The sequence below is a fragment of the Pinus tabuliformis genome, chromosome 7, assembly GCF_031772625.1.
Source record: "Pinus tabuliformis cultivar Carrire ecotype Pingquan chromosome 7, CPIR1, whole genome shotgun sequence".
In the NCBI taxonomy this organism is placed as follows: Eukaryota; Viridiplantae; Streptophyta; class Pinopsida; order Pinales; family Pinaceae; genus Pinus; species Pinus tabuliformis.
Genome location: NC_142293.1, coordinates 1,863,060,546 through 1,863,087,679, shown reverse-complemented (window position 1 = coordinate 1,863,087,679; position 27,134 = coordinate 1,863,060,546). Strand labels below are relative to the sequence as shown.

The following is a 27,134-nucleotide window of genomic DNA, read 5'->3' as shown; positions in this document are numbered from 1 at the left end:
GGTATTTTTTCACAACCCTTGCCTCTCCTGCTCTTGATTCCACTTCACTTGGAAGGGAGTGCTTTCCAGATCTGCACCATCCTACACTAATCGCTCTTCTTCTTCTATCTGTGGTGAAGGGGATTTCTAACTTCTGTCAAAGTCGCGTTCTTCCTCCCATTCCTTGGTAGCATGCTCCACTTCTGCACGTGCCTTCTCCTCAGCCTCCTTCTTTATCTTTTCAGCCAACTGTTGAATTTTTGACTGGGCCTCTTCCTTCTTCTTCTTTCCAATAGACTTACTAGACCCGACAGAAAAATTCGATGTTGTGCGCCCCTCGACTGACCAACAATCGAGGACCGCTGCTATGGCATCATCTGTCGTGAGGTATGTTATATCATACCACTTATGTTCTAGGTCCTTGCGCACCTGGGTGGAGATATAATGGAAGTCTACTTTGAACTCTATGTATCCCAACAACTGCTCAAAAACAGTTGGTGACAGTCGTGGCTTGCGATTGATGGCTGCACGGATGCTTGACTCCATTAGCACCCAAAATATTTTACTCTCCCGGACCCATCCAACGTACTTCATTGCCCATAGCGAAGCAAACTTCACTTCTTCTGGCAAATATTTTTTGATCGGAGGAAACTGGTTGTCCTCCGGCAATTCCCATGCAACCAACACAATCGATAACAACAACCATGAGTAGTGGAATGTTTTGTTGTGGTCCTATGCCTCCCTACAATTCGCAAGGAGCTTACTGCACAAGTAGCATGCCCAATTGAATTGTAATCCCTCTGCACACTGGGTTGCTAATGAAACAACTAGTGCTGACACCTCAACTATGCGACACTTACTCATTACCTTCCCAGCTAAGATCTAGGTGGCCTCCTTCACTGCGGGGTCCGTAATACTCGAAATTGAATATCCGCATGATTTCTTGACAAGCTTAAACTTTTCCTTCATCCTTGGCTGGATTCAGCTCTAAATGGGGTAGTAGCGTGATCCTATGGATCAGCATGTCAATTATAAGGATTGTCTCTCCCAACCACAGGCACCTGTCATGCACCAGGCACAGCAACTATTTGATAACTATCAAATTTATGGGAGCACGGTGGTAATGCGGCACCCATAGCAGATTTAGTAATCTTGCCTTTTCCACCCGAAAAATCCACTTCACCGACTCCAGTGCAGTGGCACCCGAGTCCTTGTAGAATACTCTCTACATGAAATTATTAGTAGCCAGGTGGGGGAACCGCCCAGTGTTCCCCAAGTCCCAATTATCTAATTTCAGATGTGGGACACACGCCAAGCATGGACCTTCAAATGTTATGTTTTATAGTAGGAGGGGTGTGTTAAGGAGAAATTTTCCTTCATCAAGGTCCTTCGGGACCTTTACCTTGCCCTGGCATGGGCGGATGTATTCTAGTAGCTTTGAGATAGGGTCTACTTCCTCATTATCAATGTCCTATGCGCCCTCGTCAGCCTCTAGGTTTACCACCTTTCCTTTCTCCTACGTGGCGGGCTTCTCTTTTCTCTGATGCTTGCTTGGCGACTTGTGCATCAGACGTGTCACCTTCTATTTATCCTTCTTCATCTTGGAAGCCTCTCTTGCCAACATAGGCTTTGGCCTTAGCGACCTCGATGATTTTGGCACTGCTGCAGGCACCTGCACACTTACAACCTCAGGGGTAGCTCCCTCAGAGGCCATAGATCCTCCAACACTTGCAGTTTCCATAGGCGCCGACATGAGGCTATTAAGGAGCTCCTAGGTTTCCTTAGGTAACTTGTCAAACACTGAACTAGCCACCAAATCCTCAAAAACTGTAGGATTCATGCGCAACCAATAACATGACACATCAACTCTCCAAATGAAAAGTGTTTTTCGTTGGGTGACCATCTGTAATTTATAGGAAAATTTGAATTCAAATTCGACCATTCCCCCCAAAATCCGCTCATAAATGCTAGATTGGTGGTAGATTTTCAAAGATCTCGCTCTTAATTTCAGCCTTAAATGTCACCCCCGCTCCTCTTAGCCATTTTCTCACTATCAAATCATGAACAATGACAGTAACAGTCACTTTTTGGCTGCCCTGTGTGGTCTCTCCTTCTATAGTGCAACTCCTGTCGTGCTTTTGCTGATGCTGTGACATTCTTCCAACTAGCGCAGTCCCCTAGTTGCACAACTCTACAACCCGGGCAGTGTATTTTAGAGTCACGTGCCTCCTTTCAATTTCCTGGAGCACTAAGACTATGCTTCCATAATATAGTCATCTAGCTAGATCCTCATTGTATGGCTTCAATCGGCTTCCATTTACCTTTTCGAGAAACGGATCCCCATTCCATTTCACTAGTTGAACTGCTCCATCAGTAATCTCTTTGATTACATATGGCCCCAGCCAATGCATCTAAAATTTTCCTGCAAATTTATCAAACTTGTTGTCATATAATAAAACCAAATCGTTTACCTTGAAGGTGCGCAATTTGATGTCTCAATCATGCCATGAATTTTCGCACTCCTTATAAACTTGCTGATAGAATCCAGCCAAAAATCTATCTTCTTCAAGCTCTGTCAATTGCACAAGCTTCTCTTCTAAGGATCCGCAATCCGCCATTCCTGTGAACACTGCTATGCATAGACTACGTACAATATACTCCATTGGCATCACAACTTCTACGCCATAGACTAGCCTAAAGGGTTTCTGTCCAGTGAGCTTCTTACAAGTAGTTCTGTAAGCACTTAGCACCGCAGGTACGTGCACATCCCAATAATTCCTCTGCACATTGCAAACCTTTGTCAGAGCATTCTCCAATATCTTATTAAATGCTTTAACTGTCCGATTAGCCTACAGGTGATATAGCATACTCTTTTTATGATAAACTTGGAATTCCTCCATCAATGCACTGATCGTTTCATTAAGGAAATGTGTACCACGATCGCTCATCAAAATATTTGGGCAACCAAACCTAGTCAGCACATATTCAAAGAGGAACTTCATTGTTATCTCCCCTGTACAATCCTTTACAGGTTGTGCCTCTGCCCATCTGGCCAAATACTTTGTCGCAGTGATGATATACCACGCACTTGTCTTCTTTCCTGGAGGCTGAATCGGGTCTACAAAATCAATTGCTCATTTCTCAAATGGCTGTAACAACATCTACAGATTTAGAGACAGCTCATCCCTTTGTGATGACCTACCAGTCCTTTGACATGCATCACATGCCTTACAATAAGCTTTGGAATCCTTATACAGTGTTGTCCACCACAACCCAACGCATAAAATATTCTGCGTTATTGCCTTGCCTACATAATGGCCTCCCACAGCCCCTCCATGAGCTTTGGCTAGGATGCTGCTTCATTGCAACTCAGGCACATAACAGCGTAGAATTTCATCAAAGCCCATTTTATATGAATGTCCTGCAATGACAGAAAAGTATGCCGCGCGCACCACCAATTCCTTATTTTTTTTACTAGTATACCCTTCTGGAGCCGTTCCTGTCGTCAAGAAGTGTATGATATCTTCAAAGTGATTGTCAGCTACGTACACCGCAAAGAGCCACGCGTCAGGTAGTCCTTCCTCCAAATTAGCAGGCTCCTCTCTTGTTTCAATGTGCAACAGATGATCTGGTCTTGCATTCAATCATTCAAGCTTCACAATGACTTCAAAATCATATTCCTGAAACAACAACAACCATCTTTATATCTTCCCCCCCAACACAGGCTTGTTTACCAGGTACTTCAATGCAGAATGGTCTATATACATCTTAAGGTGTCCACCTAGCAAGTAGTGTCTGAACTTCTGGAGCATGCACACCATAGCCAAACCTTCACACTATGTCACTAAATAGCTCTTCTCAGCTTTAGACAACTTCCTACTTGCAAATGTTATAGGGTGATCCAACTCTCCCTCACTGTCCTGTGTCAGTACCGCTCTGAGTGCAATACATGACACGTCCATATGCACATGAAATTCCTTCTTCCAATCCAAGAAGACTAGGATTGGTGCGGTGACCATCTTTTCCTTTAACAGATCCAGGCTCCGCTGACATTCTTCATTCCAACAGAATGTAGCATCTTTCTTTAGCAGCTTCTCCATCGGTGCGGTAATCTGGGCATAACTCTTCATGAACTTTCTATAGTATCTCGTATGCCCCAGCGTTGTACGCAGCTGTTTCACACTTCTTAGCACCTCCAAATTAATTATAAATGTTATCTTAGCTGGGGCCACCATTAATCCTTGTCTACATACCACATGGCCCAACAAGATTCTAAAAGGAACACAAAACAAACATTTCTTCAAATTGAGCGCAATCTGATACCTCCATCATGTATCCAGCATCAAACGTAGGCTAGCTACATGGAGCTTCACCATCCCAAACACCGTCCAATTGTCGAAATATACCTCCAGAAACTTGTGAATGAAGTCTTTGAACGCCGTGATGACTACGCGTGAAAATATCACCAACACGTTCTTCAGTCCAAAAGGCATTATAGTATACTGAAAGCATCCCCACTTGGTTGTGAAGGTTATCTTACTTATATCCTCCGACGCGATCTTGATTTGATGGTACCCTGAAAACCCATCAGTGAACGAATATGCTTCCTATCCTCCTACATTATCCAACACTTCATTGGTGAACGGAGTTGGAAAAGGATCATGCACCCACCTACCATTCAACTTCCTAAGATCTACGCATATCCTTATTTCATCCTTCTGCTTCTTTTCCTGAACTACCATAGGACTTACCCAGTCAGACTCCTCCACTGGTTCAATGATTCATGCCGCTAACATTTTGTCCAATTCTAAGCGGGCCCTTTCTTTGTACTTAGGATTGAAGTGATATGGCCTCTGCTTCACAAGATTCGCATCTGGTTTCAATGTTATCCTCATTACTCCTAAATATCCTATTATCCCTTTCAGATCTGAAAACGTTGTAGGGAACAAGTCCTGGTATTCACAGTTCAACTCAACGACCTTATCCACTGCAGCATCATCCCAGTAGTCCCCTATCTTCACAAACTTCAGCTCCACTTCTATCCCAATGTTCACTTGTCTCGTTTTCAGCGGCATGGTGATATCTAGATTTTCTATTTGCGTCCCCTCAACTTCGCAGCAACCTTCTATTTCTGGGATGTTAATGTTCCTCGGATCCTCATATTCCTCTTCAGCAGTCACATTGTATCACTCCAACACATTGTGTAGCTAGGTGGTCCAATCTAGTTGAATTAAATCCAAGGGATCTTGCGGTATTCTAAAGATTACTACTTTGACCTCCTACAGTGCTTCATCAATGCATTCAAATCCATCTTCAAAGCTAAATGTCATCAAGAATTCCTATCTCAAAATATCCCATTCGTTCGTGCCATGGCGGAGCTCTGTCTCCAAGTACCAATTCATAGGTATTACATCCAAGGTGTGACAGAACAGATGCACCCACTCTAGTTGCAGTTATGCTCCATAAGCATCGGTCCATTTGGCTAAGTGATCGCGCAAATCACTCCTTCCATCGTATTTCTCTATCAAGCGTACTTTTGGGCAACCAAACCGCATGTTCATCATTCTTCGATATTCGTGCCATCTATCGAAGTTGTCTTTATGCATAGCCCACCATCTTACAGGGGTAGCATGCAACGCCAAGTCCGAGGCTTAGAAGAAATGCTTCCCTGGCACTTCCCTTTTAAATGCATCCAAAAATTTATCCACGTCAGTTAAACCATCATAGTAAGGTAGAATTCTTACATCCGATGATATGCAATGCAGTGATTTGGTCATCATGTTATAGTGTAGCGTAGACACTTCGTGCAATTGATTCTGCTAGTGTTCCAATTCCTCATTTGAATCTGATGTGCAAGAGCTTTCGCGGTCCCATGAAATACACCCATCAGCTGTCGGATTCACCCAATCTTGATCTTGCGTCGTTATCTTATAAATTTGGTCCAAATCATCGTCACTTTCGTAATCACGGATTAGTTCAGTGCAGCATGGTCCTTCTTCGGGGTCCAATGGTACTATGATGCAGAGCGGTTTTCTTTCAAATGACATCGCCCACTTCTTCAAATTGATCACCTCATTCATGTCGATAGCCCAGTCGATCCCAAGGATCACAGGGTAGGGATTGTTTTCATCCACAATCTCTATCACTTTAAAATTGTCCAACACACTCGTGCCTTCAATATCGACTGTCACTCCCTGTAATCTTCTCATGGGGATAATCTTTTACTGATTCACCATCCTCGATTGAATAGGATACCACTGCAGTGCCGGTCTCCCCATTCTTTCCCATGTTTTTTTAGGCAAAACATTCGCGTTGAACCCTAGATCCAGAATGACTTGGTCCATTTCATATTCTCCTATTTGCACAGTGAGCTTCATCTCACGCCCTATTCTTGTCTTATGCTTACCAATTTTCCTGACCACGCACAGTCCCTCAAGAGTATTACTAGCACATTTATTGATCAACTCCTATAATCCTTTTATGGCCTTGATATCATGTAGAAGCTTCATACATGTATCCAAAAAGGTAGTAAGCAAGGATGGCTCCATTTATTCAAACTGTTGATCCTGACTTCTTGAGGTAGAGGCCTTAGCGAAGCTTTTCTTTGCTTCCATGAAAGTTTCCTTCTCACGCTCCAAATCAAATCGAACCTCCTTCTCTGGAGATTTGTGGACCCATTCACCCCCTTCATGCCACTTTCCCTTACCTTCGCCAGTTTTCATTCCACTTCACATCACAATATTCACATAGGGGTATTATTCTCGGGGTTTAGCCCTCATCATCTGTAGGTTCTAGGTAGGTTGCTGAGGTTGTGCCCCTTTTTTGCATATCTTAGCTAGTAATACAGGGCAGTCTTCTATCATGTGGTCAAACTGAGTGTAGTGTCACATTTGGTTCGTTCATTCTCACACGTAGTGTCCTAGTCCCTCACAATTGTAGCAAATAACATGTCCCTAACCTCTACCAGGTCCTTCTCCACCTCAGCCTCGTCTGCATCCCTGATATCCTCCTCGCACTCCCCCAACGCCTTGATCCAGAGGCCGATTTTCTTCCTGCACTCTATATGCGGGTGTTCTATCCATCATTAGCTCATAGCTATGACAGTTACGCTCATCATGACCCACCGATTGACAAAAGTTGTAGAAGAGTTGTTGTGGTGTCTGTACAAATTTCTGCAGCATGTGACAATTGTCTGTCACATGTTTTCCAGCTACCTGACAGATAGCACACCATAGCGAGGGCCCTATACTTGGCCTTGCTTGAGATTCCAGCATCAGAGGTATAGGCCCGCCTGTTGAAACATAATTCACGAAGACTAAATAGTGATCTTTGTCATGCCCCTGACTTTTGCATTTCAGGCACCAAACTTCTTCGCGCACCTCTGGTCGAACTGCTCTATCCTTCTTCAGACTTTGAAACTTTAGGCAAAGGTTTTGCAATTGCGTGTGAATCTGTTTAACTCCCATATTAGCATCTTTTGTCTGTGTCTCATGCCATTTCATCGCAATCTCCAGGGCTTTCACCTGGGTCCCAATCTTTTGTTGTGATAAAGCAACCCTGAGATGAGGCAAGAGTGAAGCCACACAACATTTGCATTGTTGCCCATCTATAAGATTCATGTTAGCTTTGCGGATCGTGCACTTCAATCTTTGATCCAGATCCCAGGGTGTCTTGCCCGGCTTAATCATGATCTCCTTGAATCCCACAATTGATTTTGCTTCAGACTTAGGTCTACTTAATTCCTTACTCAGCGCAGTCTGAATATCTGCTAATGAAGCCATCGGGTTATCAGTGCAATACTTAATGTACCATGTCAGTGCCCGTTCCTGTAAAGTAGTGACCAACATTTCTCTATTCATTTGATCATCCGTAATACCCTAAGCTTCCCATACGACCTTCATGACAAACCAAAACTGATCCGCGTCCTCATTTCTTGAACCCTTGAAAACAAGCAACTTTACAACATTTGCCATATTGAACGGTGGCAGAGATGGTGGTGGTGTGGGTGAAGGGGTATGCTATGGAGGTGAATGCAGAGGTGGGGTGGGTGGATGGGGTATTCCCGGGATCCTTTTTGTTATTAAATGAACAACACTCTATGGTGAAGCCTGTGTTGTTTCCTCATCGTCACTCAGAGGAGGTTCAATCAACGGTCTTTATTCAAGGCCTATTCTCCCTCTATCCTTAAAGAAATTTCCACTTCATGTAGCTCCAAACATCAAGGTAACTACATAACCCACCTTTCACACAAGTGCATCTGAATCCAAGTATTTAAAGACCTTAAACACTTACCTCGTGGTCCCTTGAAGAACCAGCACTCTGCTTCACTGTAACTGACTGACATATCGACCGTGAACTCTGTCACGAATCCTCCTATGATACGATCAAGTCAATGACCAAAAACATGTGGGATCTTATCTTCGTAGGCTTCCAATCTCCACACTAACTCTGGGGTCCACACTATCGAACTGTCAAGCCTCCACCTTCCTTGGTCATCTGGCAATTTAGCGATACACTCGTATAACTCAACCGGGAAGGAACATAAGAAGATTTCGAGTATATCTATGTACAGGTATCTATGCAACCACTGTTCTTTTGTCAATTGCGGATCTCTATTTTCTTGTGCTGTGAATTCGTGCATCTTTCTATCCAACCAGTATTCAATTTCTTTCTTAGTCGGATTCCAATGATGCGACATCACACATCTCTTTATGCAGATCCCGATCCCGGCAATAGAACCATTTGTTGCCTTAGGGGGCCCTGACCCAGGTTCAACGTTAATTTAGCCAAAAAAATCCCTACACTATTGGCCCTTTCATCATCAATCCACAAAGCACGAACTAAAGTCTCACCTGATGCAGTATGGGGGAATACTGGAGCCAAGTTTCCGCACCCAAAGATGGCAGTGACATCGTTTTATGACTTAATTATGCCCTCACGCAGATCACTAATCCTTTTAGGGCTTATCGATATACTTCTCTTAACTGGCCTCTAGACCTTTGCGAAGGTCTATGACTATCATTGGCGGACCCTAACTGAGTGAATCAACCACTTACGCACTTTTGTAATTACTCTTACTTCCGTATTTACCCAAATCAACTTAAGTAATTGATAACTTCAATATGCATTAATATGTTCTTTGCATAAATAGATATCATTACTTTCATTTAGATAACAATGAAAAAATATAGATTCACACTTCAATATAGCATTAAATCATAAACCCATTATTCAGCATAACATAACCGCATTTATTCATAACATAAGTAAATAGATCAAACACGAGTATTTCTAGAGTAATCTTTTTTATTAGTACTTCAGATCTTCTTACAGACTCTAACTACCATGTGCACTCAGCTACAGGGGTCCGCGTACTCACTTGCGGACTTTTACCCTAGGCCTCTACGCACATAGCTACAGAGCCTCTCTTCTACTCTAAAACTCTTCGCTTTTCACTAATGACCCATTACATTCATCATCAATATTACTACTTCTGCCTTAGACTCTTCTAAGACTCTCCTTTTTATACAATCCCATGGTCTGTAGACCATGGGTAAATATTCTAAATTCGACACAACTTACATACAAGAAGGGTGGAAACCCTTTAAGAAACTTTACATCTACGTGCTCCGCGACCATAAATTGCGAATACTTTACACTTTACATACAAAAACTTGGGCTTTATGCCCCAAAACTTGGGCTTTTAGCCCCAAAATTAACACTAGGGGACCACGTCCCAACACTTTGGTCTGACATCTAGTTGATGAGGACAGTCTCTCCTCCTATAATTCCCACCACAAGTCCAGCATTTAAGCAACTCTCAGCCTTCAAACTTGGTTTGTGCTGTTTTTGATTGCTACAATTTTTCTTATCAACAAAGTTGGATTTCTACTAGAACTGTATTGTATGAGCTAGGTGCTTACATTCTTTCCTTTCTGAGATTTTCTTAGGCCAATTCTTCTTATGTTCAAGGTTTCTTTTAGCCTACCAATTACTTTTAATATCAGGTTTGTGTTTTTCTTGCTCATAGCAATGTGACATCTTCCTGATAACATCTTTCATGGTTTGGGGTTCCAGCAACTCAATTTTATCCCTGAATGCCATAGGAAATCTTCTGAAGAATTTGTGAATTTTGGCTTTTTCATCCTTGAGATACAACACATACTTCAATAGTTCTAAAAACTTGGTGACGTACTCATCACTGGTTAACTGGCCCATTTTGATTTCATAGAACTATCTTGCCTTATTATCATAATAGAAATCAAACAAGTATTACTCTCCAAAGATATTTTCAAACTCATCCCAGGTGAATTCCTTCTCAACAATACCTCTAACATTCTTCAAATCCTCCCACCATATATCTACTTTTTCCTTCAAGTTATTGGTGGTGACTCTACCTTTCATATTCTTAGAATAGTCATGTATTCTAAAAAACTTCTTCATTCCCATCAGCCAAGCTTTTGCATCCTTTTCTTTCTTCATATCTCCATCAAGTGTGGGTGGTTTGGCTTTCTTAAACTCCTTAGTCATGTGGTCCTTTCCTTTGATTCCTGAATGGTGATGATGGTAATGGTGAGAATGGTGGTGCTTCCACGTAGCAAAACTAGATGGCTTGCTTGAATAATGCACACGTATTTTATTTCCTCCACTCGGAGTGATCAAAGTCTCACCTCATGGCATAGTGTCCTCACTTCCTTATTTGTGCCTCTTTCTGGACCTGCCACCATCTACTCCATTGGTGTTTTCTTATGACACATGAAGGCTTTTCCTATCTCTATGACTGGCCCTCAACTCAGGTTGTCTTTGTCTCTGCCAGTCCAAGAGACTTTGTAAGAGGACTTCATTGATCTTCGCTTGCCTTTCTTGGGTTCTTACCAACCTCTCATTGTCAGTCTTAAAGCTATTCACCTCAACCCTTAGGCTTCTCAGGGTGTCCATCCAGTCTGGGGAGTGATTCCCTCCTGCTTGGCCAACTGATTCCTCTTCTTCATTAGCTTTTACTGCAGCACTTCCATGCTATGATTGATCAAAAATTACTCCACCATTCTGGTCCTCATTATTCTAAATTCTCTATTTTATGATGATTTTGATGTTTTTTCAACCACACACATTGTTATACATTTCAAAATAATAAATAAACACGTAATCATGACCATGAGCTTGCATTCATGGTTCTGCCATGGGGTTTTATGTTGTGTAAAAATAACCATGTTAGTGTGAAACACATTTACAAATCATATGCATCAATCATTCAATCCATTTATCATGATAATTAACAATAAACATCATTTTTATGGCCATGGTCCTACTCTCCCGAGCTGTTGTCAACCAAACAATTCACACTAGCACAATTTTATGAGAAAAGCAGTGATCAATAATTCAAACTGACTTTTAACACCTAAATTGTTAACTAGTCAATTTTCAAAATCATCACTTTCCTGTGACAAAGCCCATCTAGTCCAAGTGTTGAACTTGGATGCTTTGATACCACTCTATAACTTCCCCAACCCCTCAGGTTACCATTAGAGGAATGGGGTATATCTATATATATCTATATATCTATATATATATATATATCTATTCGTTTTTTTCCTCGTTGAGTTATCAATTCCATATATGTATGTATGTATATGTTATGCCCGCTAAAAACCCAACAACTTCTGCTCTCTGCATTAGCAAGTGCCTTCTGTGTTTGTCCTACTAGACATGTCACCCCATTCAATCTTTCCTAGTGATTCCCCAAATTGCATGTTTGGTTACCCACTAGCTTCTCTGCTTCTGGATTATATGGAAAATAGGGCCCCTCTATTGTATCATCATTGGCCCAAGGCTTGTCTACCAATATTTGTCTCCATCGGCTCACATTCTCCCAACCATATTAACTCGGAATCATTTGTCATAACGCCATTGTATCTCTTTGGCTCATAGTGTCGGGATGACCTATTTGTGGTCCTGCCCTCTGCGAATGGTAATTCTACCAAGCTTGCGTGTATGTCCAGCACAGCCATCCCACGTCACCCCATTGGGTCCCTCCCAGCGCACTCTAGAGTGCACCCTTTACCACTCGTCGGGACTCTATTACTTGGCTTGCGTGGATGGTGGCCATATGGTATCTTTTCCCATTGGTCTGCCACCACTAACTCCCTACTACCACCGCAACCATGCCCACGTCATCCACTTGCCTCCATCTTGGCGCTTGCAATTGACTAACCATCTTAATCTCTTTTGGGATGAACTTTGTTGCGCTGAATCTGCGAGTGGGCCAATATTTGACCAATAGCATTATTGCAATGGTGCGAGCTCAGCCACATAACCACCTTACATCATCCTATTAGTATTTTCTCCATGTTTTCCTTTGCACCTTTTTTGTTTCCATGCTTTCGGCTAGGGATCCAAGCCTATGTGCTTTTGGGCTAATCTTCTAGCCAATAACAATACTTTTGTGCACACGTCATCGTGTCAGATCATCCCTCTTCCTTTCACACGACTCTCCTTTTCTCACACCCTTATAAATGTTCTCGAATAAGACTCATGGCTTCTATATTCAAGCCATGTTAGTTCCCCCATGACCAATCATGTTAGAGAGAAATAGAGACATGCCAATGGGAATCCTTCGCAACTAGGGTTATGATCAACAAAAGGATAAGATTTCCCAATCCTTTCTTATAAGTTCAGGGTTCAATCCCTCTGCACTATGAAAAGTCTTACTTCAATCTCTATTATGGCTCTTCTAAGGGACCTCAACCCTACTTTATGTGATGTTTCAAAAGGAGATCTCCCTGATCTCCCCAAAGACAATCTTTACTACCACATAAAATTCCCCAAGCTAGTCTTATTGACCATGACTTTGTCTTAGATATCCGACATGCCACCAGATCAACATCAAGGCTTCACCTCAACATCAATGGTTTATTAAGGAATTCCATGGTGCTAACCCTCCTAATCTTGGATGAATCAAACTCGAAGAAGTTCCTAGCCCGTCTGCATTCCTTGTTCTCAGACAGGGAATTCCACACATGATGGTGTAGGCGCTCCATCAACCATTACCTACCACAAGCTTGGCATGGAATCCTAAGTGGTTTCCACCTCGCCTACCACATGCCAATAGTTCCAAATCCAAGTCGAGCTCCATGGCTATGTAGAACCTTCTAGGGCCAAACTAGTTATGTCCTTTTTCTAGCGAAAGATTTCCAGAGTGTTGATGATACATGAATGAGAGGCCATTTAGGTAAAGCATATGGGGTTTGAATAGCCCCAAGGGAAACAAAAATTTCAACATTAATGCAATGTTTGTCATGTGTAAAAGCAGCTTGTAAGTTAGGTGATAAGATTTTATACGTAAATGCAGACCTTGCTAAGCAGAGGATCTCCCATATAACTATTTCATATTAATAAAAGGATCTTTGAACCCACTATTTTCAAGATTCCCTGCAAGCTCTTATGGATTTTTCTATGGCTTGTATCATGGTTTGTTATTTATTTATGTGTGGCTTAAAACATACTTAATCATTTATTTAGAGTAATTCTCAGCTCAGTAATATCGCATAGTCTGTATTCTCATGTGGTTCTTTACATAGTTTGTGCATTAAATGTTTTCTGTTCAACAACATTAAGCTTGATCACACAACATTTTATTTCTAGGTTCATAATTTAATGCGTACTTAGTTCATCATCAGTTTCATTCATTTCAAATAAGTGACACATAGACAAATGTGTTAGACATGTCCATCAGTGACATCTCCCATAGAGTGATAACCACATGTTCAAGCATTAACAACACAAATGCAATGCCAAAAATCCAAAACCATTACAATTATAAATGCATCATACATTCATCATTAGATAGACAAGTATAAGAAGATACTTATCTTTGAACTTGCAAGGAAACTGAGTCTAGGAAAAGGACTCTCCACCTAACCATAGATAGTTGTAGCCAAACTCACTTGCAGTTATCACCCCTGAGCCAGATTCCAGAGTCACAAGGGGATGCTTGCTTAAGGGATTAAAACACCAGATATAAACTGAAATTGGGACTCCAGAGGACCTCCTTCCTAAATCCCACCAGCTGACCAATGCTTCCTTCAATAGCATGGGGAGTCTAGAGGTACACCACCTCACCCCAAGTTCTCACACAAGCATTCACCCCCTTCTAGGGTGTCCAAAATCCAATGTTATAATAATGCAGTAACCACAAGTCTTCAATCAGGTCTTCCTTTGATGTTTCTTAAAGATTTCCTCTTCCCAAGCTGTTACAGGGCTCCAGAGTCTACTATCTCAACCCATAGCCTCCAGGGGACCCAAGTTGTTATAAGGCTCTAGAGATTCCATACCAACCTAAAGTGTTATGAAATCAGCTCAAGAAAAAGATAGAAAAGGTAGATCAACGCCTTAGAATTCAGCCTCTTCGAGGGGGCAACCTCCTTTACATTACATAAATGAGCAATTCTTGGATGATTCAAATGACAAAACCTTCTTTCTATATATAGGAGTCTAAGGAGTCACAATATAACCCAGCCAACCTAACAATAATAATATAAAGCCACAAAAATAACAATAGAGGGATTTTATGGGGCACAATAATAAAAATATGGGGACAATAAGGGCACAACTATATTAATAAGGGATACAACTACAATAGTAATGGGGTAATCACTAGTATTATAGGGACCTATCATGCCCCTCTCCTTCAAAAAAAGTGTTGTCCTCTACGCTTGAGTAGTTCTGGATGCTTTTGTATAAAATTCTCATCCTCCCATGTGGAATCTTTAGTGGATAAGTTCTTCCACTTGATGAGATACTCCGAGATTGATCAATTTCGTAGCTATCAAGTTCTTGTTTCTGTAACTACTTCCGGTTCCAATATAATTTTTCCTTCCTCATCAAGTTCTGGCAATATTGTTTGAACTGGGAGCTTGTCGCCTATAACCTTCTTTAAACATGAAACATGGAAAACTGGGTGCACTCGAGACGCTGCAAGAAGTTCCAATTTGTATGCCATAGTACCAATCTTTTGAAACACCTTGTACGGACCATAATACTTTGGTGATAATTTATTATCCTTCTTAGCTTGCTTGAGGGAATTTTGTTTATATGGTTGTAGGTGTAGGAATACCCAATCGCCTACATCAAAACTTCTTTCGCTGTGATGTTGATCTGCCTGTTGTTTCATTCTATTCTATGCCAACACGAGGTTATCCTTTAAGAGTTGGAGGACTTGTTGTTTATGTTCAATGTGATGTTCCACTGCTTGAACCTTAGAATTTTCTCTTAAATATGATGTGATGGATTGTGGCTGATATCCATAAAGTGCCATAAATGGGGTCATTTTTGTTGTTGTATGGAAGGAAGTGTTATACCACCATTCAACCAGAGGAAACCATTTGACCCATTGTGTATGTTTATCAAATACAAAGCAATGAAGATATCCTTCCAAACATTTGTTTACTATCTCAGTTTGCCCATCAGATTGAGGATGATAAGATGAGCTATGAGCTAACTGAGTACCAAGACAAGAAAATAATTATGTCCAAAAATTTCTAGTGAAAATGGGATCTCTGTCACTTACAATAATCTTTGGGTTTCCATGTAGCTTTTGAATTGTTTCCATAAATGCAGTAGAAACTGTACTGGCTTTCAATGGATGTGATAATGCACAAAAGTGTGCATACTTGGTAAGTCTGTCAACTACCACCATGATGACACTCTTTCCCTCAGACTTCGGTAAACCTGTGATAAAATCCATTGAAACCTCCTTCCAACGTTGGCTTAGAATGGATAAAGGTTGTAATAGACCCGGGGTCTTAATTGTTTCAACTTTATTTTGTTGGCAAACCAAACATTCCACCACAAAATTTTGAATATCTGATTTAAGGCCATCCCAAAAAAATTCCTTCTTAACCCTGTGGTAAGTTTTTAAAAATCCTGAGTGCCATCCTAAGGGAGAAGTGTGCAATTCCATAAGAATCTTTTTTTTGAGTTGCGAATTCTTACAGAGGTATAAGCAATCCTTGTACCATAACGAATCATTTTGCCAGCTAAATGTATCAGATGTACTGGAATCTTGTTGTAACTTTCGAATAAGTACACACACTTCTTCATCATTCTTCCACTCCTCCCTTGCTTCATTTATCCAATCTGGTTGGATAATAGAAATGGCACACAACAACGCTTCCACATCCTCATCCTTTCTTGAGAGTGCATCTGCCACCACATTTTTCTTCCCTTTTTTGTAGATGATTTCAAAGTCATAACCCAACATCTTTGTGACCCACTTTTGTTGCTCTTCAGAGGATAATCTTTGTTCTAAAAAGTATTTAAGGCTATCATGATCCGTTTTTACCTTTGAAGTGTCTTCCCATTAGGTAGGGTCACCATTTCTTAAGTGCATGTAGTATTGTCAACATTTCCTTCTCATAAATAGCTTTGTGTAAAAACTTTCCCTTGATTGGATGGATTTCAAAAGTAATGGGTCTTTCATCTTGCATTAAAACAGCACCAATTCCATTTCTTGAAGCATCACATTCCACAATAAAGGTTTTTGTGAAGTCTGGTGTAGCTAATACCGGTGCTTGGCACATTGCCTCTTTAAGATGTTCGAAGGCCTTTGTTGCTTCTAGAGTCCATGAAAATGCATCTTTCTTCAATAATGTTGTTAGAGGTGTTGTTATTCTCCCATAATTCTTAACAAACTTGCGATAATACCCTGTCAACCCGAGAAATCCTCGCAGATGCTTAATGTATATGGGGATTTTCCATTCCTTAATGGCTTTAATTTTGCTAGGGTCTACCTTAACTCCTTCAGGAGATACAATATGACCCAGATATTCCACCTCTTGTACTCCAAAGAAACATTTGGATCTCTTTGCATATAATTGTTTCTCCCCCCATAGTTGTAGCACCCTGTCAACATGTTCAACATGATCCTTCCAAGACTTGTTGTAGATTATTATATCATCAAAAAATACTAACACAAATTTTCTAAGGAAGGGTTTGAAAATGGAATTCATCAAACCTTGAAATGTAGAAGGTGCATGGGTAAGGCCAAAAGGCATGACCAAAAATTCATAATGACCCTCATGAGTTCTAAATGTTGTATTTGGAATGTCTTCAATCTTCATTCTGATTTGATGATATCCTGAACGAAGATCCAACTTGGTGAAGTAAATTGATCCATGCAATTCATCCAATAATTCATCAATGACAGGAATGGGAAACTTATCTTTAATAGTGAGCTTGTTGAGCTCCCTATAATCCGGACACATGCGCCATGATCCATCCTTCTTGTGCACCAATACTACTGGAGCAGAGAAAGAACTTTGACTAGGTTGAATTATACCAGCCTCTAGCATTTCTGCAACCATAAGTTCAATTTCACTCTTTTGGGCATAGGGATATCTATACAACCTGATGTTTGGAGGAACACTTCCTGGAATCAGATGAATAGCATGATCATGATCACGAATAGGTGGGAGACCTTTGGGAGTCTCAAATACCTTGGAATGATTGTCCAAGACCTTTTAGAGATCTGGAGAAATAGATGATTCCAATGTGGAAACATCTAGCGAACATAATTGTGCAATTACACCTATTTTTTCCTTTTTTAGAAGCTTTGTCATACCGTTAGAGCTTATTATCTTTCCCGGTTTCCCTGCAATACCCCTTAATTCAACTTCCTTTCCTTCCGCAGAAAATTTCATGAAAAGTTCTTGAAAATTAAAAGTTATTGTACCCAAGGATTGTAGCCATTGGACTCCTAGTACAACATCAGCACCTCCCATTGGAATGGAAAGCATTGGGCTAGTAAATACATATTCTCCCATGGATAGCTTGATATTATGGCACTTTCCGGAGCAATTTATCGTTCCTCCATTTGCAATCATCACTTGACACTCTGGTGCTGGATATAGGAAGCAATTCAATTCCTTTGCTACCTTACAATGAATAAAATTGTGGGTACTTCCTGAATCAATCAACACTATTACCTTTTTCTTCTTGATTTGTTCTTCTATCTTGATGGTTTGAGGAGTGGTAATTCCAGCCAATGCATTACAAGATATGGTCGGATTCATTTCTTCTTTATCTAGGCTTTGTTCTTGGAGTATATCATCTTCCTTTGACCTTTCTTTCTCCTTTTCTTCTTCCTCTTCACAATCTATGTAGAATAATTTCTTCTCAGCACACTTATGACCTTTAGTGTATTTGCTATCACAACTAAAACAAAGCCCTTTTTCTCTTTTTTCTTCCAATTGTTGTGGTGTCAACCTTATAGGTTGTGGAAGGCTAGGGGTAACAACACTTCCATATTTATAGTTGTGACCGATATTCTTCCTGGTTGCCATAATTTACTTTCCATTTTTCTTGCTAACCTAAATGCCTTCTCTAATGAATCAAGTTCCCGAAGGCGAACATCATGTTGGATATTATCCTTTAAAGTCCCTATGAACACATCAATCCTATGCTCCTCTGGAATATTTTTTACCCTTATGTTCAATTTTTGGAACTCCTCAATGTGCTCCATTATTGAACCCTTTTGTTTGAGACTTATCAATTGGCTAAAAAAAGTGTTGCTTTTTGTATCCTCATAATGTGCTTTCAATTCTTCCGTAAAAATTGCCCAAGTGATAATTTTTTTATGAGAGAAAAGCCATTGATACCATACAAACTAATTTGGTTTCAAATATAAAGTTGTAATACATACCTTTTGTGTGTTTTGCACATTATTGAGATCGAAAAATTGCTCCATATGTAATATCCATGTTGCAGGATCCTTGCCATCAAACTTCCTCATATTGATTTTTGGAATATGGTGGCTCTTCAATCCAACATCAGAGTCTATGGAATCATGATTAACATTTCTTTTTTTCTCATCATGAGTTTCCTTTACTACCCTTTCACCATTAGTGACCATTTCTTCTAGCAACTTATTCATATTTATCTTCAATTCTTCCATGTTTGTCTTCAATTCTATCTTCAAATCGTCCATCTTAGCTTCCACGTCATTCATCTTAGCTTCTACGCCTTTCTTTAAACAATCCATCTTAGTTTCTACACCTTTCTTTAAACTATCCATCTTAGCTTCTACATCTTTCTTTAAACCATCCATCTTAGATTCTGTTCCTTTTTGTGCAAGTGACACTTGTTGCACTTGGTCTCGTAATTTTGATATATCATGTTGCATTTCTTCTTCTTCTTCATGAGTCATGCTAGAGCTTTCAGGTTTCCTACTAGGTGTTTGCATTTTCTTTCCTCGGGGAATAAATTACCGATAATAATGCTTTACTATGCCCTTTGAATTCCTTCAAAATAATTTTTCAAACCAAGCTTATGCAAAAAATTTAAAAAAACTACACACATTTTTTCACTTTGTAGGAGCCTGATATTGAATCTGGTGTATCTCTGTAATTTCAGATCATCCAATTCTAAAATTGTGACCTGCAGTAGCCCTCTACGTCCTCTTTCCAATGCCACCATTCTAATCCAAATTGGATTCTCCAAGAAAGAGTTATGCAAAATCTCCCACAGTGACCTTATTATAGACTAGTTCAGTAGAGAGAAATTGTACAACGTGCCACGAGTCATTGTTTTGACTTTTGGCTCTAAAAAATATACACAAGAAACTAAATTCCGTCCTCTTTTTGTACCTTCTTACAAAATTTCAATCCAATGCTCAGCAAGAAATTTATGACGATTTTCCCCAGGTCACCTGTTTGGAATGTATTTTAGGAGTCTGCAAAAATACCAACTTCCTCAGATCATATCTCTGCAAATATAGTGCGAAAAGATCTGAAATTTGGATCCGAGATTCAGCGCAATGTCTTCTCAAATGGGTTTTTTTAGCTTTTGAAAATACGCAGAAAAAAATTGTAGCGAAAATGCCACGAAGACCTGTTTGGAGCAGTGAAACCCTAGAATCTAAAGCTCTAATACCAAATGTTATGAAAGCAGCTCAAGAAAAAGATAGAAAAGATAGATCAACGCCTTAGAATTCAGCCTCTTCGAGGGGGAAACCTGCTTTACATTACATAAATGAGCAATTCTTGGATGATTCAAATGAGAAAATCTCCTTTTTATATATAGGAGTCTAAGGAGTCACAATATAACCCAGCCGACCTAACAATAATAATATAAAGCCACAAAAATAACAATAGAGGGATTCTATGGGTCACAGTAATAAAAATATGGGGACAATAGGGGCACAACTATATTAATAAGGGATACAACTACAATAGTAATGGGGTAATCACTAGTATTATAGGGACCTATCATAAAGCCTCCAAGGACCCAAGCTATTACAGGGCTCCAGAGACCTATGTCTCAACCCATAGCCTCCAGGAACCCTAGTTGTTAAAAAGCTCCGAGGATCCTATCTCAACCCACAACCTCCAAGGACCCCAAGTTATTATAGGGATCCAAAGACTAGCAGCTCAAGCCACACCCTCTAGGGAACCAAAAAACCAATCCCCTTCTCTTCTCTTCTCTGTATAGATTTATTTTGATTCTTCTCTGTCTACCTCTTGCATGCCCTCGAATGCTTCTAGCCTCTCTTCGAATGAATCCCCTTCTACCTCTTTTTCCCTTGTTTTGTTTTCATTTGATGTTACATCCTTGTTGTCTTGCAATGCACGATATCTCTATTGGACTTCTTGTCCTATTTTCTTGTTGTTGTTTCTTAATCAATATGGGCCTACATACTTTCTCTTGCAACCCATTTAATTCAAGAACTAGTCCCTTAAATTCCTGCACCGACCGGTTTTTAATGGTTGTCCTGCAATCCAGTTTTCTTTCTCTGCACAAGAAACCACAACATCTCAAGCAACAAATCCTCCTCCACAATTCTGAAATATGTATCCCTTTGACTTAGACCACTTTTTTTTTATTTCACCTATTGAAAAAATATTTACAATGTAGTTTATGTGAGAACCATGGATGGGTTGTCACATATCATATTTCAACTTCCATATGACGGATGTACCATGGACCTATCACCCCCTTAGTGGTTGAAACCACCTAAAAGGGTCCTTGATTAAGCTCCTTTTTGAACTTGGGGACATGTGTACACTCTAAATCCCATTATGGAAGGGCATGCCACTATAAAGTGCCCATTTGATTCCTTGACTTGTAAGCTCATTTGATCAATTACACTAATTTTTTTTTGTACTGGAAGGTGAGGAGACACATTGTATCTTAAGCGGGATTATAGATGGGTCTTCATCCTGGGGTTTGGTCTCCATATACAGGGTCCAAGCCCTCCATAGGGTTGTATTATTATTATTATTTATAGGGTGTGAATTGAGAGCCATGGGCCTCCATTATAGCATAGAGCAAATATCCATGCCATGGCATCCTTCAGCACCACGCATTACTTTCTCATGTTCTGTTTATTTGATGATAATGCTACACCTAGAAGACCTTGCCCAACCAACTACACATTTGCACCACACACTTGGAAGTTGATCCAAGGCCCAAATGGGGTTGTGTCTCACTATGGGAGACAAAAGGAGGGCTTGCATCATTTTTCCATCCCTTGCAGATGGGATACATGCTTGTTTGATTTAGTTGGAGACCTATTAGAATGATTTTATGCCCCCATAGCCACCTACGGGCACCATAGGTCATTTTCTTGGAGATCATGGGGTCGTCCCCTTAATCGATATTTTTTGTGTTTTTTCATTCATTCTAGCACATGTTGGACTACATTTGGCCTCCCAAGGGCCCTCCTAGCTACTTGTCTATCATTTTGGTGCTCTTGAGAGGCTCAATTTTCATATTATGGAGCTATTTGGTGGGTTTTTCACCAAAGGATTGTTTTTTTTTTTTTTCCCGGTGGTTCACGAACATCCGTGGTCAGGGGGTGCAGGCTACGTCCACGTAAATTCTAAGGCTGATCTCTAGGATCAAACCCCTCGGCCATCATAGACCTGACCCCAAGGGCTTCGGGTAGAATCGACCCTGTGACCTCCTGTTTTGGCGAGGCACGACTCGACCAGTTGGGCTAACCCTTGGGGCTATCACCAAAGGATTGTTATTTGTACATTAATTTATTATTAGGGGAATCATTAGGCCTAATTAGGCAAGGTTAATCCCTTAGAGGATCACATATATTGATGAGAGGTTTATTTCATTCCTCGTCATCACTTGGATTATATATTTCTCTTCTTGATAATTTTACACTATCCATTGATGGGAAAATTGGAGGATCTTTAATGCATTTTGATGTTTGGATTATTGCTACTCTATCTCTGAGCTTCTCTCTTCAAAATATGATGGATGGATATACTCTTATTGTCATTTAAGTTTCTCTTTCATGTGTAATTTATGATTATATATCTAATGTATGGAATATCACAACATGATGTTGTTCTTGCTCTAAATTTATGCAAAAATATTTAATCACTTCGTAATCTTGATCTATTGGTTGCGTTATTCATTTGGCAATGACAGTGAATGTTCATAGGGGTTAACTTAGGTGGTTAAACCTTGAACCTCCATTTAATTTTCACAACGAAGTATAAATCCTTGTTGAGACTTTATATTTGCTTCGCTAGTACAAGTGAAGTTTCAATAAGGCTCCTTGATGAGACAAAAATCTCAAATTCAAATGTCATTCTTGATTCCATTCTCCCAATAGGCTAGGCATTGATCCTTGTCTTGTTGATCACATTAAACCTGTATTTCCTCCTTTTCTTTCCCTTTTCTTTCCCTAACCCTTGTACCCTCTAGGGCCTAGTGCTAATTTCATTAGGGAACTCCTGTTCAAGTGTGAGTTGGTCCACTACTACGTTATGGTTTTCTATAGGTGTCCTCAAAATTTCAACGAAATATCGTGGCTATATCTTGAGATATCCTAATCCCTAGCCCCAATTCCATTTTTTTCCCTAAGTGTCCTTGGTTAGTGGCATCTTGGAGAGTCTACTAGACACAAAAATCAAAGGAAGTTAACCATCCATTTGAATTTCCTCCATCCTTTCTTAGCCTATACATCCTCTCAAAAATCATTCAAACCCTAGTCTAAGCTAGGACTTTCCCAAGGCTCCCTTCGTGGACCCACAACATAACTTTTTCTCATTCCACAAATCCACTTTGGGAATATTGTTTTTAAAGGGAATATTAGGTCTACGGCATTCTTCATTAAGGAATACCTCTAATCCATAGGTTCTAGCATCCCTCAAACCTTTCTTAGAGAGCCCTTCATCTTTCTTCTAAAACAAGAAAGCCCTATTATTTGAGTCTCTATTGTGAAAGGGTGTTGTGGGGTAAAATGCACGGTGTATGGAGAATGAAAACTACCATCAAAGGCCTTCCCGGGACCTTTGACAGTATGTAATATTATCTACAGAAGCTACCAAATTATACACATGTTCATCTATCAAATATAAGTTAACAAAGTACGGAAAGCGGATTACCTCAAGTCTCCTTCTAGATTTGTCTGGAGATCGCAATGCAGCCAAGAAGAACTCCCTCAAAGCTAGCTCCAAATCAATTCCTGCACAAAGGAAAGGCAAACACAATCACAACATACAATATTGAAAACTAATATAAGAATGCACAATGAACATCTATTTTCATACAACTAAACCACTCATCTAAACAAGTATCGAATGAACAACTTAATGAACAAAGGTTACCAACACCATGGAGTAGGGAACACAACTGCAGTTCTGTATTAATAATGGAAGAGTGATTACAACCATCTGTTGTTTCAATCTTCCTTTGCCCCTTCCACTTCTCTCTCTCTCTCCCACTTCTAGCTCACTTGTTCAAGTATGTGATAGTTCACAACAGCTTAGTAGGCTATCCTTTCAAATGTTCTGACCCCTTTCACAATAACCCTCACCTTGCTTATATAGCAATTGAGTTAGGGTTTCCAAGCTCCTCATAGAGTTCACTAGGGAAAAAGCAATGAACTTGCTCTGCTTTTCAGCTCTTTCCCATTTGCCTTCTTTTCTTAGATTAGAAATCCTCCAAATATCTTGATTTTGGATGTTTCCTTGCTTTTCTTAAGCAAATTTAGGGATAAATATCTAGATATTTGTGAGTCAATTCATTTTCTTGACCCATTGAACTTCCCTTAGTTTCACTAACGTTGCCCCTGGTCTAACAACTTGAGTTAGTAGGGTCATTAATGCACCCTTAGGCTTGGTAACAAGCTTTATAAAGCAGGTTTTCAGTGTGTAACCAATGTTAGTGTGGAGTCAAGGCCTGCAATTGTGGTCTTTGCTTCAGTCATCATGTCTTTCACCTCTGAGTTGATGAGGAGGTCATTTTGTTGTATAACAGATGCCCCCTAAAGTATGAGATCAGAGGCAGAGATGATGGCTGAAATACTTTACTAAAACTGTAATTTTTCCTGTCAAAATGTAGAGAGAGAGAAAAGCTTCGGGCAGCAAGGAAAACCTGATACAATACATATATATAAAACTACTAAAATCATGTCCTGAGTCGGGCATTCCCATGCTCAGTAGCTATGTTAGAGTAATTTTCTCCAAAGAGATATAACAAGGCTAGCTGACGATAAGCACAATGCGGATCCAGTGTCATAATACAATTATCCTAAAACAGTTGTCTCCAGAAAACAATATATGTAGCTTGGGAGAGGAAACAAGGCTAAATGATGCAAGCCTCTACCCAAGCTCTTGATTTCCGCTTCACCGAACGGCATAGATCGATACATGTGAAAATATGCATTGATGTCGAACATGCACGAAATCATCTAATTACCAGTCAATAATGGAAACCGTTAACAGATGTGAGGAAGGCCACCAATAATGGTGATGGTCTCCAAGATGCACAGTACAAACTAGCGAGTGTGAAAGATGTCCTCGTCGCCGAACACCCGTAGAATCGCTTAACCAAGAGTCAATAATGAGAACCCCTGATCAATAGACATCAATCGACATGAAACGGGACAAGAATGATTTTGTTTTTTGAGGAATCTTTTGAGCATTTGGGTCTAAACAACAGAGGGCATGATGAAAGGATATGTTTGATCGGTTGATGGAGGAAACAAATGGGTAACCCTTGAACAATAGAAGGCACGACAATGGTTTTAACCAAACAACACTAGACTCATGAACGCTGCAGAGTGTTAGGATACATAGATGTAATTACATCAAGGTCTATAGGCTAAAACTCATAGGATGGTAGGGTTCATATTGAGAGGCCATCAAAAGAAGGTTTATCTGAGGGAGTTCCATGTTTAAGGGAACGAGTGCTGCCAAACCACGCTTTCAAATATGGAATACAATTGTATTGTCCACTTTCCCCGTCTAATTAATTTTATGAGTCCAGACAGGTGAACTCATTGATCTTTTCATTTTTAAAGAGTCTGAAAAGGACAGCAAAAAGAACGACTCTTTGCCCTGTCTGATTAGTTTAATGAGTCTAGACAGTCAAACTTGTCGATTTTTTCATGTTTTAAGAGTCTGAAAAGTATTGTAAAAAGAACGACTCTATATATTGTCTGTGTAATTTAAAGAGTCCAGACTAGACAACTCGGTGGTCTTTTCATATTTAAAGACTCTGAGAAGATCGTAAAGTGCAACTCCATGGTGGTCCCTCTGTCATAGTTGTTAACCGGGTGCGACAAAAGGTTAATAGTATACCCGGATTGGTTAGTTTTCCGTTATTTAATCTATTGAACCTGGATAAAGAGAAACCTACTTTCAATAGATTTCGACCTCGTTTTGTTACGAGTACGAGGCGATGGACTAAACTTGTTTTTCGTCATGAATTTTTAATGAGTCATGCAACGACAAACTCAATACCTTCATCAAAATTTTTAATGAGTCAAATGAATAAAACTTAGGGTATCTTTTTCAGTTTAGTGAGCGAGAAAAAGACGGAAAGGAACGACTCAACCCTTCTTCATAGTTTTACGAGCTCGAAGGAGGGGAAAAACTCGAGGATTTTGTTATTTAAGAGCGAGAAATGGTCCCAAAAAAGAAAGTGCTCTTGCCGCTACCATATATTCTTTAACGATCTCGATAACAAAAACTCAGGATTTTCAGTTTAACGATTGAAAAAAGTACCTAAAAGAATGCTCGGGTCATTTTTATAAATTTTAATGATCCTAAAGCCAAAGCTCGGGATTTTTTCAATTTAAAGAGGGAGAAAAAAGTGCCTAAAAAGAAATGCTCCCTTGGTCTTTTTCTATTTAAGGAGCTGGAAAAAGATCAAAAAAGAGTTTTCTCAGAGCATCGTCATATAGTTTTAACGAGTTCGACAATGAAAACTTGGAGATGTTTATATTTTTTAAAGAGTAATAAAATATCACAAAAAGTTCTCTAACTATCGTCGCATATATTTAATGATTTCAACGATAAAAACTCATAGATGTTTATATTTTTAAAGAGCAATAAAATATCTCAAAAAGTGCTCTAACTATCGTCGCATAGATTTAACGAGCTCAATGATAAAAACTCGGAGATGTTTATATTTTTTAAAGAGCAATAAAATATCTCAAAAAGTGCTCTATTGAGAATTGCATAAAATTACACAGCATATGCCTAGTGCAATCCTAGGCATAATACTTCTTTAGGTAGAGCCCATTTTGGGGCTCCTTGAGCGAGACTCCTTCCCAGTCTTGTAATTCATATTCCCCTTTTGAGAGGACTTTCTTGACGATATGGGGACCTAGCCATAGTGGTTGGAGTGTGCTTGCCCCTAAGAGATCATGTTTTTTATCATAGAGTAACACAAGGCCACCCTCTTCGTAAGAACGAAGATTAACTTTTTTGTCGTATTGGGATTTTACCCAACGCTTATGAGCTTCGAGTGTCAGTTTAGCATCTCGACGGGTTTCATCCAGCTGAGCAAGGTATAGTAAGCATTCTTCTTCGGCAGTAGTGTCGGGTAGGAGTTCAACGGCTAGTTTCAGGGAAGGGATCTGACACTCAATGGGTAGAACTGCTTCTAGGTCATACACCAGTTGAAAAGGTGTAAAGCTTGTGGCAGTCTTTACTGAAGTTCGGTATGCCCATAACGCCAAATATAACATTCAATGCCAATTGGTTTTATGGTTTCCTACCAACCTTCGGATCATGGTTTTCAAGACACCATTTACGGCCTCTACTTGACCATTAGCTTGGGGGTAGTAGGAGGATGATTGATCCTGACAGAAACCAAGCAGCAATGTTAAATTAGACATCATATGGTTC

At 40.0% G+C, this 27,134-nt stretch overlaps 1 protein-coding gene across 1 annotated transcript in view; it reads right to left on the bottom strand.

Annotated features, from left to right (window-relative positions):
• Positions 1 to 2,474: 2,474 nt before the first annotated feature.
• Positions 2,475 to 27,134, bottom strand: part of LOC149255892 (uncharacterized) — a 63,467-nt gene continuing 38,807 nt past the window's right edge. Inside the window, exon 2 of the mRNA XM_089455151.1 lies at positions 2,475 to 2,759. Coding sequence (XP_089311277.1) covers positions 2,475 to 2,759 — 285 coding nt within the window. The remainder of the gene's footprint in view (positions 2,760 to 27,134) is intronic.